This window comes from Eptesicus fuscus, chromosome 11 (assembly GCF_027574615.1).
Source record: "Eptesicus fuscus isolate TK198812 chromosome 11, DD_ASM_mEF_20220401, whole genome shotgun sequence".
NCBI classification, from domain to species: Eukaryota; Metazoa; Chordata; class Mammalia; order Chiroptera; family Vespertilionidae; genus Eptesicus; species Eptesicus fuscus.
In genome coordinates, this window is record NC_072483.1 from 74,260,760 (window position 1) to 74,278,851 (window position 18,092).

General features: G+C 46.1%; 1 protein-coding gene across 1 annotated transcript in view; it reads right to left on the bottom strand.

Moving 5' to 3' along the window:
* The window catches only part of SMARCAL1 (SWI/SNF related, matrix associated, actin dependent regulator of chromatin, subfamily a like 1), a 52,869-nt gene that overhangs the window by 25,149 nt on the left and 9,628 nt on the right, over window positions 1-18,092 (bottom strand). The window contains exons 7-10 of the mRNA XM_008145186.3: window positions 15,004-15,190; window positions 11,086-11,236; window positions 9,401-9,559; window positions 6,378-6,443 (exon numbers count right to left, since the gene is read on the bottom strand). Of these exons, the coding sequence (XP_008143408.2) occupies window positions 6,378-6,443; window positions 9,401-9,559; window positions 11,086-11,236; window positions 15,004-15,190 (563 nt within the window). The remainder of the gene's footprint in view (window positions 1-6,377; window positions 6,444-9,400; window positions 9,560-11,085; window positions 11,237-15,003; window positions 15,191-18,092) is intronic.

The following is an 18,092-nucleotide window of genomic DNA, read 5'->3' on the forward strand; positions in this document are numbered from 1 at the left end:
TATCTTCTGTCTCCCTCACTAGGCTTCAAGCTTTCTGACAGCAAGGGCTAGGCTGTGTTCCTTCATTTCTGTAGCACAGTGCCCGGCACAGAGTAAGTAACTAACAAATGTTCACCATATGTTGAAAACTATTCAGAAGGAAGCTATTTAGTGCCCTGGGGACCATAGAGTAAACCCAAAGAACCCTGCACTGGAAGAGCAAGCAGACGCAGGGGTACAGCCGCAGGCCTGCACTGCAGCATGGGTTCTGACATCCATGTTGAACCTAGGAGTAGATAATGACACCTAGGACCAGCCCTACCTCACTCCCAGGACGAAGTGTGTAAGCCATGATTTGATTTTCTTTAGAGGGAAAAAAAGGCCCTCACTAACTTAGCAGCACAATACTCTGAGCTGGAGATCCCTGACTGAAGCTGCAGGTACTAAGGACTTTAAAGGTGGGACACGGACCCATTTACCTTCCTCAGTCCAGGTCTGCAACAGCTCATCAGTGGGCAGAGTGGGAATATATGGTTGGTTGATGAACTTCAGGTTTCTCACTACCCTGACACCAACCTGGTCCAATGGGATTAGACCTAAATATCCTACCTCTTGCCGAAACCGGTTTGGCTCAGTAGATAGAGCGTCGGTCTGCAGACTGAAAGGTCCCAGGTTCGATTCCGGTCATGTACATTGGTTGCGGGCACATCCCCGGTGGGGGTGTGCAAGAGGCAGCTGGTCGATTTTCTCTCTCATCGATGTTTCTAGCTCTCTGTCCCTCTCCTTTCCTCTCTGTAAATAATAAAATATATTTTAAAAAAAAAGAATCCTACCTCTTATTATTAAGATGGAAAAGAGGGTGAGAAAAAAAAAAAAAAAGACACGTTCCATTGTATTAGACCAAGTAATCACCAAAGATTACAGGAGGTAAAATTCATTTCAGCTCTGGGAAGGGACCCTACTGTGGAGCTCGGTTGTCGAGAAACAGCTTGTTAACCACTGTAACCTTGAGTTAATGACAGTAGTGTAAAGAGTATAAGGCAACTGCATGCAATAAATCACCTAGGGAGGAAATTAGGTTTTCAAATGAATACACTTGCCTCATAAAAATAAATAAATAAAGGTGCAACCGAGAGAAGAGAATGGCTCCTTATAAATATACAGTATATACAATTCTCAAGATGCACTTTTGCCCTCTTAGCAGCCACCTCTACTGAATTCCATTATGACAGGAGAGCTGTGAGCCTCTCCAGCTATAATTTTCCACAGTTCAATTACCCAGGACCTCTAATTTCCTGCGCATTTAATGCAGACTCATTAAAATAACAATGAGCTTCTTGAATGGCGTCTGCAGCACTGCTTGCCTTATTTCAACACCATTTTAATGAAACCGGGAAAATGAAAAGTCTTATCAATAAGAGAAAATCAGCCCATCAGCCCGAACCTATTCCCCAGGTCGTTGCTACTGCTGCTGGGGATGGGGCCTGGGCAGCAGCTCTCAGCTCAGGGGGTGGAAATCCCCTCCAGGGTCCTCCACCTGATATTTACAGAATAGACCAACACTGACTCGGTTCCCCCATACACTGCCCAGACCAGGGGACAATGGAACCGTTGCTAATGGACGTTTGCGGGTGTTAGGAAGCAGAGGCAGCATTTTGGAAACAGAAACCAGTTTTGAATAGAAACCACAACGGAGTCACATCTGTTATGAAATGGCTTAGCCTGCTCCCTGCTCAGCCCCAACATGTTCGTATTGTCACCACTGTCACCCATAGTGCCTTCAATTGTGCCCAGCTGCCATGATTTATATGTCACCCTCCACCTCTGAGAACTTCCATTCTAGGAAAATATAAATGCACAAAACTACATAAATCAACACTAAATTGAACACTTTATAATTAACTCCTCTAACGAAAGAAAGCAACACCCAAGAAGCCTACACAGGAACAATTATAAAAAATAATTTATATTTGATCTGATAGAAATTATGTGATTCACATGAGTAGACACTGTTGGGTCAGACGACATAAAGATCAGGTTTAGTTTCCTCGTGGGTCTTGAGATGGGGCAGCCCTGCACGTGAATAGCAGGACAAATAGGAATATATAATTTACCAAGGAGAATCCAATGAAGCAACTCAAAGTAGATAACCTACACATAGATTTTTTTTTTAAATGAGCAAAGAGAATGTTCTATTGTAGAGAAAAGAGCTTTAGTTGTTTTAAGTTCATACAAGAAGTAGACTGTACTCACGCAAAAGAGAAACAATTATTTATTAGGAAAGGATGGTGGGACTCTGAGGGCCTTTCTCCCTCTTAAAAAAAACAATCAGATACTGTTAATAATGTTATAATACTGTTATAACAATAAAAAGCACTGTAAATAACACTCAGCTAAAGAAAACCCAAACACACCTCACTGCTCCAAAGAGAAGATACTGCTAAGACACCTTCAGTGCTGGAGTCAGTGGCGAAAAGACCCTGTGATTCGGGCTGAGTGGGAGTGGAGATGGTTATGCCTGGTCAGCCTCGACCTCAGGGGCATCTACCAAAAGGTAAAATTATGACCCAGCAATTCTGTGTAGGGAAATTTGTCTTAAAGTAATAAAGCTATGAATATATAGATGATGCTCATTTGCAGAACTATTTATAATAGCATCACAATGTCCAATACCAAGGGTTAAATTATGAAAAGTATCCATGGAACTGAATGCTCACAAGCCACTAAAAATGACTATCTTGCCCTATGACCTACATGTTAGAAAAATAAACAAACTGTTCATAATGGTTTTCACTGTTGGCGGGTTTAAAGATGATTTTTAAAAAAAATATATTTTTATTGATTTCAGAGAGGAAGGAGAGGAAGAGAGAGATAGAAACATCAATGAGAGAGAATCATTGATTGGCTGCCTCCTGCACGTCCCCCACTGGGGATGAAGCCCACAACCCAGGCATGTGCCCTTGTCCGGAATCGAACCTGGGACCCTTCAGCCTGCAGGCCGACGCTCCATCCACTGAGCCAGATCAGCCAGGGCTAAAGATGATTATTAAAATGTTCTTTATAGCTTTGTCTTGCCTACCACATCTATACATACAAAAAGCTAATATGCAAAGTGTCCCCTTGGGAGTTCAACCGGGAGACTGGGAGTTCGATCGCTTGCTACTATGTGCGCTGATGACCAGGGGGCGGCACGGAACGAAGGAAGGCCCCAGCCGGTAGCCAGCAGCCGGGAAGGGGAGGCCCCGGCCGGCAGCCGGAAGGCCCCGATTGGCCCTGATCACTGGCCAGGCCTAGGGACCTTATCCGTGCATGAATTTCATGCACAGGGCCTCTAGTCTATATATATAAAAGCCTAAGCGACTGGTTGACCACTTGACTGGTAGCTACGACATGCACTGACCACTAGGGGGCAGACACTCAACGCAGGAGCTGCAGAGCTGCGGTGACTTGGCAGCCGCAGTTCTCGGGTGACACACCCAGAACCAGAGAGGAGGGAGCCCGATTCTGGGGTGCGTCACCCAAGAACCACCCTCTCGTAATCTGGGACTCCTCGGGGGATGTCAGAGAGCCGGTTTTGGCCTGATCCCTGCAGGCCAGGTCAAGGGAGCTGGGCCTCTAGTTTATATATAAAAATAGAACCTTGCTTAGTAGCCCAGGCAAATAGTGCCATGGAGAGAGAGCTGTCACACTTCCTAGGGGACAATGACACAGTTTTTTACAGCCTGAGCCTGCTGTTGTCATTTACAAACCCCGCTTTTTCTTTATACCATCTGGCCTGGCTACCTCACAGACTGTATGATATAAACTCATCACCCCTTCATGCACATTTGCTGAAAAATCTTGAATTATTAAAAGTCTTGAAATATGTTACCAGAATATAGTGCTAAGAGATGTATGCATTAGAGCAGGGGTCCTCAAACTTTTTAACAGGGGGCCAGTTCACTGTCCCTCAGACCGTTGGAGGGCCGGACTATAGTTTAAAAAAAACCTATGAACAAATTCCTATGCACACTGCACATATCTTATTTTGAAGTAAAAAAATAAAACGGCAAAAACACCCGCATGTGGCCCGTGGGCCGTAGTTTGTGGACGCCTGCGTTAGAGGGACAGTCAAGTGATATTAAGTTAGGTCCTCATAAATTAGGTCCTTATAAAGTTTTAGGTGTACAACTTGATAATTTGACATCTATATACACTACAAAGAGATCATCCCCAAAAGTCTAGTTGCTCCTCCACCACATAACTGACTGACTTCACCCCTTTCCATATGGCTTTTCCAAGGCACATTTTACTTCTTCCTAACTCTCTCCTTGTTCCAAAAATATTCAGTCACTTCCTTAGAGTATCTAGATCAGTGGTTCTCAACAGAGATGGGAAGAAGTGATTTGCCACCCAGGGGATGTTTGGCAACATCTGGAGACAATTCTGGCTGTCACAACATGGGGGCACAAGTGGCATTCAGTGGTAAAGGCCAGGGATGCTGCTACACATCCCACAATGCACAGGACAGCTCCGCACAACAAAGAATTACCTAGCCCAAAGAGTCAGTAGTGCCAAGACTGAGAAATTCCAACCTAGATGAAAATATGGCAGAGAGTGAAAGGTTTGGTTAACAGAATAACACCAACGGCCTCTCCCCCCGTCCGCCCAATCCTGACAGCAGGCCAGCATCGTGTGAAGTCAACGTTACGGAAGAAAGTGGCTTTCACACACCTTCATAAGGAGCAGACTGGACCCATGGCTCCTATTTTATCATTAATTCATCCAAGTTCTACAGCAAATTCAGAGTAATATATACTAGTTAACAGTTAAAAGATTTGCTTTGAATATGTCACTTTAAAGATGTAAATGCTGCTTTAAGAGGTCTGGCTCAGAAACACATATTTCAGACCCAGTATGGGGCCCAGTGTGTGGCCAAGAGTGCCTGACCAGGCAATGAAATATTAACAAGACAGTCGCTTAAGAAGCTTTCCCATTATACCTTTAATGATATAATCTATCCATGTGCAGTTTTTGTCTAAACAATCCGGGGTACAGATTTAATTTTAGTTATGGCTGTAATATTGGAACCACAGTACTGAGGTCTATTAACATTTTTCAAAAGGAAACAAAGGTCAGCAGTATGGGAAAAACATTTCATTTAAGTATGTCCACAAATGGCTCTCATATTTATGGGTAATATGAGCGTAAGATCAAGGTTTTTAAGTAAAGGACTTTTATTTTTAAAGTTGGAGCAAATGACATAATCCTCCTTTGGAAAATGTAGCATATTACTTGTAATTACCATATAACTTGCTACTCCTAAAACAAAGCAAAACTTGAAATGAGTAGACACTTTGTGTGTGGTTTGTGGGGAGGTGGAAAAATTAAGTTATTTTTCAAATGCTACTAAGCTCCCCCAACATTTGACAAACTAGCTTTCCCTAGTTTCAGTATAACTCAAAGCTTCTTTTAAGCAACAAAAGCTGGTGAAACACAAAGACTGTTAAACACGCACTCCTGTTTTCTCAATCTATACAAACAGAAGCAGATTTCCCCAACATCACCTCTGAGATCTCTGCCTTGTTATGAGAGAAAAAGCTACTTTTCCACCTGCACTACTTCCTCCCAATATTAGGAAAAAGCTCACTGCAAAAAGATGGAAGGAAATTTGGGGGGGCCTTCCCTCTGTCGTGACACAAAACCTGGGCACAGAAGTGCGTGAGATGAGACAGGGCGCTTACACTGCTCGTCAGAATAATTTCACATGAAGACCTGAAGCTACGCTGAAGCACACACACGCACGCACACACATACACGTCTGCTCGCAGCCAGGACTCAACCAGCCAAAGTGCTCAGACGCAAGCTCAGACCACCCCAGAAAGGGATGTGGATGGCTGACCCTCCTTTGTTAACAAAACTGCTTAGGGCAGCCTGAGAAAAGGGCATCGGATTACAGGGCATGTCTCAGCTTTGCCAGCGCTTCCTGCTGGTACCCACTGGCCTGTCTGCATAACTCATCTCCCTCGGTTCAAAGCACCAAGAGCTCTGCCCCATAGCCACTTAGAAGACAGGCAGTTTCTGCTGAGCTGCTCAGGACACGCTGCGGAGGGGTGCTCCCTCCGCCTTGCCCAGGAGCCCAGGAGGCTCTGGAGTGCAGTCCTGACCATCAACAGGTCTTCATCTCTAAGAGGCTGGGACCACTGCATCAACCACAAGTTCTTTAGCAGGATGGTAGGAAGGAAGTGGAATGGAGCACTACAGCCTTGAGCAGAGATGCTTTAAGTCACATCCATGGCCCACCGACCCCACCCTGCAGCCCCAGCTCTCCTTGGACCCTTTGCCAGCCAGAGCAAACCACAGCGGGATCTCCAGGCCGAGTGGGCTCAGACTCCTAGTCCACTCTCGGCAGGACTCACCTTGAGGAGGGGCATCGCTGCGCGACAGCGGGCCGTCTTCATGTTTTTGAGGAAGTGAGACTCATCCTGAAAAGAAACAGTCACATAGGTGAACAAGGTCACATCCCGTGTAGAAGGAAACAGAGCCCACGTTAAGCTTGACCCTAGCAAGCGTCATGTTGAGGACTCTTCCCTCAGCCCTTTCTCATTTAGACAGCTGTAGGCCTGGGAAAGTTTCTCCACCACATGTTGGTCAAGTCACTTTCTCTCTTTGAGAGTTTTCTACCTATACAGCGGGGTTAGTGACTCCTCTGTCCTACCCACCTCACAGGCTGCGTTGAACAAACTGCTGAAAGGTGGCTTCTTCTTTGTAACACACACACCTAACATCTGCCCGGCACTAAAGCAAAATGTGCTGTAGACCCATTGTGTGCCCTGCAGATCCACTATGTGCCCTACACTGGGGCCCAGGCCTCACCCCCTAGGGGCTGGCAGGCTGTCAGCTACACTGACAACTGATCAGATGATATTATGAGTGCTGTCACTGAGTCAGGCATGACAAAGTAGTGTGGGAACTTGGACTAGGGAGGAAGACAGGATTCCTGCCATGCTTAGAACATGGAGCCTGGTTATTTATAGCTCTACATTCTGTGCATAAACAAACTAAAAAATGTCATGTTTTCTAAAGCTCAATGAGGAACTAATACATTCTTAGTATCTGGGGAAAGTTTTTCTATTTTGGTCACAGTCGAATTACTTGCTATGTGACTCTGAGCAACTATTTGACCTCTCTACAGTGCCAGTTTCTCCATCTGTAAAATGGGTATAATACCAGCACCCAATGTATTGGGTTGTCTTAAACAAGCTAAGACACATAGAGCCCTTAGAACAGTCCTGCCACTTAATAAGCACTCAGCGGATACCAGGAAGATCCTGGCTCTAAAGATCTAAAGATGACATATAAGACCCATCCCTCAGTTCTATTTCAGCTAAGATGAACCAAAAAAATGAGCTCAAAAACACAATATATGGGAATGTGAGATGAATCTCCAAATGTCACTGCATGTATGCCCACAAACCTCGGGTATAACACTTGTACTCCTGTGTGAGGATAAGCCCATATTTATAGCCAAGAAAAAGGGTTTTATAGAGAAAGTAGCACAGAGTCCAGAGATATGGAAGGGAATGGACCCTTTTATCAATGGGTAACAACGGACCACTATTATAACTAACCACAAGGAGTAGCTTCTCCTTCATATATAAAAGTGACATCTCAGGACCGTCACTTTATTCCCTCCTTCAACATTCCTCTGGAGTAGGGGGAGGACAGGGACCTTAATTCACTGAAGAACAAACCATCCATGGTGGTAAGTCATTTGCTAAAAATCACATGGCTGATTAAGTGTTGAGTCAGAAACAGAAATGCAGGAATTCTGCAGCCAGACGCAATCCAGCTGTGATCAGTGACACCACTTTGCCAGCTTCGTGCCTACGGGCAAATTATGTAAGCTCTCTCACTGTCAGTTTTCATCAGCTGAGAAATGGGACAGTCTCTGCCCAGGGGCCATTGTAAGATCAGCGATTATACATCAAGTACCTGATAGAGGAACACACATGAGAAATGAAGGCTTTAGTCTTCCTACACATCACCATCATCCTGGGGTACTTCTTTCAATGTTTTTATTTCACATGATTGCTGACATTTTTTTCACCACAGTTGAATTTGTGCCAAACCAGAAATGACTCCCCCAAAGATTTGTTATTTTTTTAGCTTATAAAAAATATAAACATTTAAGTTTGCTTATGCTATCAACACAGTATGATTCTCATGTTCAAATCAAAATAACAGATCCTTCTCTGATTGCCACAGTACTTGGTTCACAAGTCTATGAAAGCACTAAGATGTATTCTAATGACCTGTGCATGTGTCCGTCTGTCCTACTGAACTGTTCTAGTGCACAGTGCTGTGTGGGGCTCGAAGCTGGTGCACAACTGCTAGTTAGATGAACACATGGATGAATGTACTTCCCAACCCCCAACAGCCAGCCCCGTGCTCAAAGCACGGAGTCCCTACTGCTCAGAGCGCAGGTCCCTTGTTGGCCTGTGCGACTCAGACCCCACTTCCTGGGCCTCCTAAAGCTCTTTCCTTTCTCTCCTTCTACATGACACACGCACTCTAATCTTGAGTATCAAGATTTGAGAAGCCACAATCAGGAGAGAATTCTATTTTTAAGAGAAGGAAAACACCACTAGCTTTTAAAATTCACATATTTGAGTAAAAAAGAACCTTGTGTATCATCTGGAGGCATTGGGTTTCGCTGTTTCACCAACAGGAACACGGAGGGTAAACGTCCATTGGAAATCACCCATCATAGGCTCTGCCTGTTAGTGGTTCCTGAACTGGGAGTGGGAACTGGACAGATGGGACGGGGGCACAAGAAGCTGCACACCCTCCAGAACTTGTTTTTCTGAGCCATGGCACCCAGTGAGTGCTGACAGGGGGCACGGACCAAGTCTCTCCAGAGACCAAAAGAAGGAAAGCCAGTCCCTGCGAGGTGTGCCCTCACATCTGGACTTAAGTAAAGTCATCTTTTAAAAAAGGACTTAGAGTAAAGAGTGCTTTTCTGGGAGGGGAGGGAGTGTCCTTCTATTGGCTGGAAGAAAACATATGAACTGTTGGAACAGTTCTGAGCTGTTCTGAGAAGAGGGCACCAGATGAAGGCACACGGCTGGAATTCCCGGAGCCCCAGCAGTCCGGAGTCCACACACAGGCCTCCACAGCCGACCTCACATCGGGGAGAGACAGGCTTGAAACCCCAGTGCAGACCTAGTAAATCGCATTTCTCAAAAAGATCCCCTGGAATTCTAATACGTAGTCAGGGCTGAGAACTGCTAATTGAGAGAAATGAAATGTTGGTTCACCACAAAATGAGACCATGATTTCTGTTCTCCTAGAGACTGAGTCGGACTCATGAGAGTACAGGTATGAAAGAAGAAAGTTTCCACTGAGATCAAGTACTTAAAGACTTTTCCAAGTCACTTACAATGATGACAACTTTAAAAGGAGTTTTTAGCTGCTTTTCCAACTTGCTCAGGAGGTCAAAACTGACAATGTTGACCAAACCAGTTGTCAGGCGGTCCTTGCCGGTCACCACGACATTGATGTGCTCTGGCTTCAGAGACGGCAGCCACTGAAGGAAGGCCTGGGGATGACAGCAGAGAACAAACCCAAAATGATGACCCGGCCCGGCAGCTACCGGTTGTGACCACAGCCGACCCACCACTGCACTCTCACTGTGGACCAATGTCACAGCTCCCTGAAAAGCCAACGCCCCTCCACGCCCTCCCACAGTGGCTGTTACCATCCCCAAAACAGCTACCATCTCCATCTTCCTCTCACCCACTCGCTCCCCTCACTTTCCCTAGCAGAACACTTCCTTCCTGCGTAGCAAGTGTAGTCAAGCAGCTACTCTGTGGTGCCTGTGGACTTCACGTCTGTGACCCCTAACTAGACGGCAAGTTTCTGCAGAGAAAGAACGTGCCTCTTTTAAGAGGAATTTTTAGCAAAGCTTGGTACACTGAAGGCACTAATGGTGATATTTTCTACAAAGCGCCTGCTCTCTCCAGAAATGTTGCCAACTCTAGCCAAAGCCAGTACCGAGGGTCAGCAGAGGGCCACCCAGTGCCTCCGTGGCGGTGTCGGGGTGCTCTCTGGCATGCCTGGGCTGACACGATTCTGATATAGGGAGTGCCGGTTCTTTCTCCAGCCTCATCTGACCACCTGACCCTTCCCTAGAATTTCTGAGGGTGCTGTGGGAATCTAACACACAAAATACATGTGTTGAATCATTAGTTTCTGGAGGTACTGACAGAATTCAGATCACAGGACAGGAAAATAATGTGGCACTGTTTCAATGCACCCTTTTAAAGTTTTGATGGGCACGTCTGGGCACCAGGCTGAGCAGCTGCAGGCGGAGCTGCTTCTTCCCCATGACAGCTCCTAGGGGCTTAGGAAGAAGCCAAGGTGTGACGAAGCCGACAGCCGCCACAGGCAGCATAAGGCATGGGGCTTCCTTCTTTATCAAGTTGGCTTATCTGGATTTTTATTCATGTCACAGAACCACTCTGATCCCTGGATGTATGGCAGACAAAGCTCAAGGCTGACTGATAATAAAGCTAAGTTCATGTCAGATTTTTTAGCCATAAAGGTACCTGACAGACAGGGAACATCCTGCCCTCACCCCTTTCCACAGAGAGCAAAAGCCCTGAGCCAGGAAGTCCGGCACACAACCTCTAGGCTCTGCACTGCTCCACATTAGCAGGAAGTGTGGAGCTTGCCCTCTCTGAGATCAGTGTTCTCATCTGTAAATGGGCTAATCTCTCTTGCACCTGCTGCACATGGCTATTATGGGATTATGGGAACTAGAGGAGGAATAATATTTTGAAAATTAAGTGCAGTACAGACGAAAGGTGCTACTAACAGGAAGTGTCTGCCAACAGAATGAGGTGAGTCTGAGCTCTGTGGCTCTGTGGCTTCCTTCCCTGAAGGTAGAACGGGACTCTACTTTGGAGCCCATGAGCGCAGGCTCAGGGGGCATCTCCTTTCCATTCTGCCTTCAGCTGAAGCAGGACTTTAAAGATCCCAGGCCCTGTCCCCAAGCTGTTACTTGATTCCTCTAACCCTGAGGAAAAGCGTTTTTGTTAAAATCCGAACACAAAGAGCACAGACCTGCTCCCAGGTGAAGCGCACAGATGAGGGCACCACCACCAGGAGCGGCCACTCCTTCTGGTAGAAGGCGGCGATGCAGATGGCCTGGATGGTCTTCCCCAGGCCCATGTCATCAGCAAGCAGCAGGCGGCCTCCTTTTGCGATGGCAAAACTGGAAGCAGACAAGGTAAGGACAGTAACACACTGATCCCTGGATGTATGGCAGACAAAGCTCAAAGCTCAATGATCTGAATTCTGTCAGGACCCCAGGGGCACGAGTTTACCTGCCACCACGTAAAGTGATACGTGTGCATGGCTCAGTGTAGGCTGTGTGCAGTCAGCATGGGCCCTGCTCATGAGAAAAGACCTGCTCCCCAAAGAGGGAAAAGCAGGAGCTAAGCAGGGAGCAGAATTATAATTTAAAAAGGTGTCAAAATCGGGAAGATGTGAAATGGTGGTCAAAAATAGGGAGAAGCTCTGTAAGATAATCAGGGCTTAAAAGTCTGCAACAAGTCACCCTCAGCCCAATGTAGGCGAGGCCCGGGGGTGTGCAAGGACAGTGGGAAACGGTCTCCAATAAGGGGCTGGGCGGGGTACCCTTGTTCACACAAGAGATCTACCTAGAGGGGAGGAGAGAAATTAGAGATGAAGATTAGAGAGGATGCTGTGTGCAAAGGGCAGAGGGAAGGAACCAGCAAAGACACCATGCTGCAGAGGAGGTGGCAGCCAGAGGACAGGGTGGAACAGGGAGTTTATCTAAGAGGGAGCAGCAACCTCAGCAAAGGTGCTCACTAGTCAGCAGTCTCCAGGCCCCAAGCCTTCCAGTGCAACAACTCTTGCTAATGGTTTGTAAATAAGGGTGAAGTCCACTCTTTTGCCGGGCTGGAATCCCCATTCCACCACTCAGAGGTAAGTTATCTAACCTCCTGGTGCCTCAGCCATAGATGGGAATAGCAACAGGATCTATTCCAGAGACTGTTTCTAGGATTAATGAAGTTAGTAAGTAAAGCACTTAAAACAGGGTCAGAGGAATGTTCTCTTATAGCTACTATTTGACAAAAAGGCACAACAGTAAGAATGACTTGCTCAAGTCATGTGATGACTCAGTGAAGCGTTGAGGGGATCCCGAGTGCCAGCTGTCTGGTCTCCTGCTCCACACACCCATCCCCGTTCAGATGATTCCTGAAAAACTGATTATCTGCTCAGAAACCTGGTAATAAGCAAGATGACTAACTCTTTTTCTTCCCTTCTCACACAGTAAAGACAGAGAACGTAATCTCTTTTAATTAGTAGCTGGTTTGGCCGACAAGAACTCTAGGCTGCACGCGGCCTTTCTGAATTGCCTGGAAAGGCCAGTGTTTGACGAAGGTGGAGAATGGACATGCAGACCTGTGGGTGGCATGAGGCCAGCACACACGGAGACAACGGGCGTCACATCGTTGCACTTCCTTGTCCTCCCAGCAGTCACAACAGCCCACCCAATGAGAGGGAGCACCCCAGACCGTGGCTGCCACGTTCCTTCAGTGGGAAGGCAGGGAGCCCAGCGGCCCGCCACCTCACCTCCCTGAACAGGCCACTTCTTGGCACACCTACCTCGGACCTGGGTTAAACCTCTGGACCATTTCGGGATGAACCCACAACTCAGACGGAGGGAGGGCAAGTGTGAAAAGATTTATTCCCTATCTTACTTTCTGATTTACAAAACTGGCAGCCAGGGCAGACAGGGAGCACCGAAGCACTTCAGTCTATCTGGTCATGTTCAAAGCAGAATGGACTCTGAATTTCACAGTCTTTCCTTTTTCCCTGCCTTGAGGTAGCCCAGCTCAGGAACCAAGTGGCCAAAAATGAGAACAAAGCAAACACCTGGGTAAACAGAGAAACAATCACATAGCTGATGCCTCCTCTAAAGGGCAGGCTTCTTAACAGAAGCTCTGCCCTCATCAGAAGACGTGATTTAAGCCCCAATTTCACTGTGGGAGCTAAGAGACCTTAGGCCAGTGGTTCTCAACCTTTCTAATGCCGCGACCCTTTAATACAGTTCCTCATGTTGTGGTGACCCCCAACCATAAAATTATTTTCGTTGCTACTTCATAACTGTAATTTTGCTACTGTTATGAATCGTAATGTAAATATCTGTGTTTTCTGATGGTCTTAGGCTCTACAGCAGCGGTTCTCAATCTGTGGGTCGCTAGCAGGGTCGCCTAAGACCATCGGAAAACACAGATATTTACATTACGATTCATAACAGTAGCAAAATTACAGTTATGAAGTAGCAACGAAAATAATTTTATGGTTGGGGGTCACCACAACATGAGGAACTGTATTAAAGGGTCGTGTCATTAGAAAGGTTGAGAACCACTGCCTTAGGCAGATGGCTGTCTGCCAGAGCCTCGATTCACTGGTTTATTGAGAGACCATTTAGTCATTAGAGAAAGCTGATATGTATCTAAGAGATTTTACTCCATAAGTATAAGGGAGTTTTCAACTGAGTTCTTACATGCAAAAACAAAACAAAACAAAAAAACATGTGGAATTCATAGCCCTCTTCCCTCAACACCAGAGAATGAAAGTTAAAATCCGGATTTAATTAGAAAGTGTTGCAGAAAGGCTGTAAGTGCCATAGCACTTTCAGAGCCCTAGAGAAAAAGATGGGAGCTGCTGGCCCCACTTTGTTTCGATGCACACTGGCCAGTGCCTCGAACAGTGCCCCAGTGGTGAGGAGATTAACTGGCAAGGCCAGCAGGTACCACATGGGCCATGAAGAACTTGATGCTGAAGTCAGAGTGGGCAACATTGTCATGAAGGAGCCAGAGGAAGAAAAGAGCAAAGGACAAAACTGCCTTGAGTCTGGGTAAAACTCGGCCCAAAGGACATCACAGATCACAGTAGATGCAGGACCGAAATGGCAAAGTGTGTTACCTCAGAGGGACAGAGGCTGAAGGATAGGAAGAGGAGAGGGTGGGCGGAGCTGGGGCCATGGGAACACAGTTAGGTGTGGCTGTGCCAAAACCACACCCAGGACAGAACCCTGTCTGAGATAGTAGCCGAGCTTTAACTAAAACACCACAGTGGGCGGCACACAGGCAGACTGCCTTTGCTCGCCAGTGCCATTGCAGTTCAGTTCTTCCCATGCACAGGGCTCTTCTCCAACCACACTGCCTACCAACACATCACATCTAGCTCTCATATTTTTGGATGGACTATCAAGACCTCCCCCCTCTCCTTGACCTCCCATATATTCACTAGAAGGCAAGTTCAAACCTGTCGTTTTGCTTCTCCCAAGAAACTCTGGAGAAAAGGACAGGTCAGGCCACGAGTTTATCTTTTTTCTTTCTATAATAAGTGCACCCTAGCTTTCTTTTGGAAAACTACCACCTGACACTCTCAGGCCAAGAAATTCGTCTGGGGCAGGACTATCACCCAGCCTCACCAAGACTTCAAGCTCCGGGCCACAACGACTGACTAGGTCCAGATCCATGCATTTCAGTGTAGGATTCCAAGGAAAGAGGTGCTCCTGCTGGGATGCTGGGCTGATGGCTGTGAGCTGGAAGTCCCTGGCAGCCCCAGCTGCCACACCTGAGTAGCATCAGGCTGAGAATAAAGCAAACTAAGAGGAAAGCAGAGCTGAGAGAGGGACAGAGTCTGATGAGATCCTTTTAGATTCTGGGTTTTCTATTACATGCACTGAGAAATCTCTTTCTTCAACTAGTTTGAGTAGGTTTCTGCACACCTGCAACGCAGAGCCCTGCTAACTCACAGAATTTGAAATCAGTGGTTACACTAGGGCTCTGGTAACAGCACACCTGGCTGTTTAATGCCTAACCGCTTCCAGACGTCTGTGAAAGATGAGCATTCACAAAAGAAGGAGCATCTGAACACAGCTGGTGGGGAGGGATGAAATGCGAGGAAAAGGGAGCAAGAGGAAGACCAGGCACCTACTTGACTCCAGCTCTCTGGAAGGGCAGTAGACTGGACACGAGCTTGGGGTCCACTCCAGAGAGGTCGGCCTCAGGGACATCCGCTGTGAGACAAAGAGACGTCTTCTCCAGCTGAGAAGCAAAGGCCAGGGTGAGTGTCTTGGGCAGAGGATTCAGCTGCACTTGTGGGAGGCAGCGCACCCTTTCAACTAGAAGGAAGAAGAGAGGCATATGAATTGGGGTGTTATGTCCAAGAGATCCAGGGGTTATGAAATTCAAAGTTCAGTGGCTGAAATTCTGCTGCATGCCAACTTAAAAAACTAACTGGACAGAAAATCAGGGCTGACAGACACGTGCTAGAGAACAAGTCTTCCCTCTCTATTCCTTAGTTTCTGCAAATATGAGGGCAATCAATCACACAAAATTGATTTTCTATTCCACACAAACACTAGAAAGTAATACAAAGTGATTTTGTGACTGATCTTTTTTTTAACCTAAAGTAACGTAAAAAAAAAATTATCTTAGTATTCCCATTCAAATAAGGAAAAAAAATCAGCCCAGAAAAAGCAAGAATTAAAATGAAAAAATCTTGTCTCCTTTCCATTCTCCTCATGTTTTATTTTGGTTCCGACGTTTGAGAAGTCAGAGAACTCTAAGTCACCTGCTGTCAACAGGCAAGGAAGCACTGAGCTCCACACAGAGAAGATGCTAGGCATTTCTGAGAAAGATCAGTAAGATGGTACTTTCTTCCAAACAACAACAAAGGGCAAAGTCCATGCAAAGGCCACAACTGATAATGCATGTGGCCCTGCACACTCTTGACCCTTTTAGCAAGAGAATGATGACCTCCCCTTGAGAGGTAAGTTTTACAGTAGTGATCTCAGTGGTGAGGCAGCCAGAAAATCCATTAGTCCTGAGGTGGCCTGCTAGCTCCCTACCCAGCTTCCAAAGCAGGTGCTGGCAAGCAAAGGCCTGTGGGCCAAATCGGCCTGTTTTTGTAAATAAAGGTTTACTGGACACAGTTGTGCCAGTTTGTTTATGGGTTATCATGGCTGCTTTCATGCTACAGAGTTGTGTAGTTGTGACAAATACCGCATGGCCCACAAAGCCTAAAATATTTACTCTCTGGCCCTTTACAAAAAAACATTTACCAACCCTGATAAGTTCAGTCTGACTTGCCATTACAGCTCATCTTTAGGGGTCTCTACTTTCCTTTCAAGTGTGAGGAACCAGACCTCCTCACACTTGAAAGGAAATCTCTTTTTCTAGTCAGAAGCCATGAACCCAAGTGGGAAAAATAAATTACCTGAGATCTACATGGAAATGGAAGCAAATTAATTTCACTGATCTTACTATTTGAAAGAATTTAAGCCTCACCTGATTTTAAAATTAAGAGGAGAAAGACTTCTTCAACAGAGAAAAGGAAAAAGAATAAACCAGGCTACAAATGAAACATACAATTTGGGGGGAATGGGCAGGGGAAGATTAAAAAATCCAAGTTAGAGAAAAGATGATAGACTTAGAGATTGCTGGTGGTAGGAGAATCATTAACCTACCAATCACAGCCCGCTGTCCTATGGGTTGTAGCTTTCTAATGTTCTTCCCTTTCAGCATTGCCTTTGAAAAATCAAGTTAGAAGAGGGACCACTGTTCAGAGATCCTCATTTGCTCTTTATCCTTTTCCTTTTCAGGGGCACCCTGGGAGAGTCACAGTAAAACCAAGGGGCTTACTGTGCTCAGGAATCCAGTAAAGAGAAACTGGGCATGTTTCATTTCTACCCAATATTATTTGAAATTCTAAGGTTGTTGGTTCTCTATTCCATATGGTCATGTTTTTCCTTAATATATTCACAAGATATTACAAGGTGTTTTGCCACACAACCAATTGGCTACAATTGCAAATACTGATGTGAATTTGGAGGACGGAGCCACCCACTACCTTAAATAGCTTTGTATTTTCAATACATTTAAATCCATTTTGTCCTTCACTAAATATATGTACCAGTTATTTCTGGGAACAGTTGGCAAGAACAGAATCACCAGGATAGGAAATTAGGTAAGGTTGGCGGCTTCATCATAAAGAGACTGTCCATCTTGATGCAGAAGTACATTTTATGCCTCCAAATTAAATCTGAGCATGCTGATTTCGCCACACATCAGGAGACTGAGCACTCCACGTGCTTTCAGAAACCATTTTCATTATAATCCTAGTGACCTTCGGAACTCAAATACCTGATGAAAACTGAGACACGGCTGATGATCCGGCCGCTGTGAAATACGGTGCTTTGTAAGCGTTACGTTCTTTCAGCCGCTCAAGAGGAAAAAACCTCCACTCTGCTTCCTACCAACTACTGTCTCCAAATCCCTGTGCTGCTACCTGGGCCAACGGGGTGTGTTTCTGAGAAAGCCCCACGCATTGTCGACGGTGGCTGTGTCCCGTCCCTGTGCTGGGAGGTGGCAGGAGCGTGCTTGGCTTCAGGAGCCATCTAGAAGTCGTTTCTGTGAAAGCGCTTTGGCAGACCACCACTAAGCCACCCAGCAGAGAGATGGGAATGTTTTCAAATAGCAGCTGACAAGACAGGATCGCTGAGGGGGATGCAGAGTCCTTCTGGACTGTGACAGTTGGGGAAACAAAGGGCCTTATGCCAATTTCACTGTGGGCAAAGGCCTCAAGTCACTTAGAAAAGAGAGAGGAAAGCTTAGTCACCTAATCTGGAGAAAATAATTATCACCAGGTCATCAACGAGCATTCATCTACTCAGAAGGTCTTACTGTCATTTTTAATTAGTTTTCCATGCACATGTTCCCTAGCTCAGGGTCAGTCATCTCATTTCCACAGAGGAACCAGCCCCAGGGATGAGGAGAGGTGTCCTGTCCGATAGTGTTGGAACCAGAGCTCACCGGGACCTGCGACACTCTGCCGGGCCCTGTCTCCTCAGCCTCGCAGTGCATGGGTCTGGCTTCTAAATTTCCATACAGGTCATGATACAAACTCAAGATCTCAAAGTTTAGTCTGAGTCTGAGTTTATCATGACCTGCAATGCTCCCAATAAGGAAAACAACGTTTCCTGTCTCTGGGCCTAAGCTTTTTCCAATCTAGGAAATGGGGAG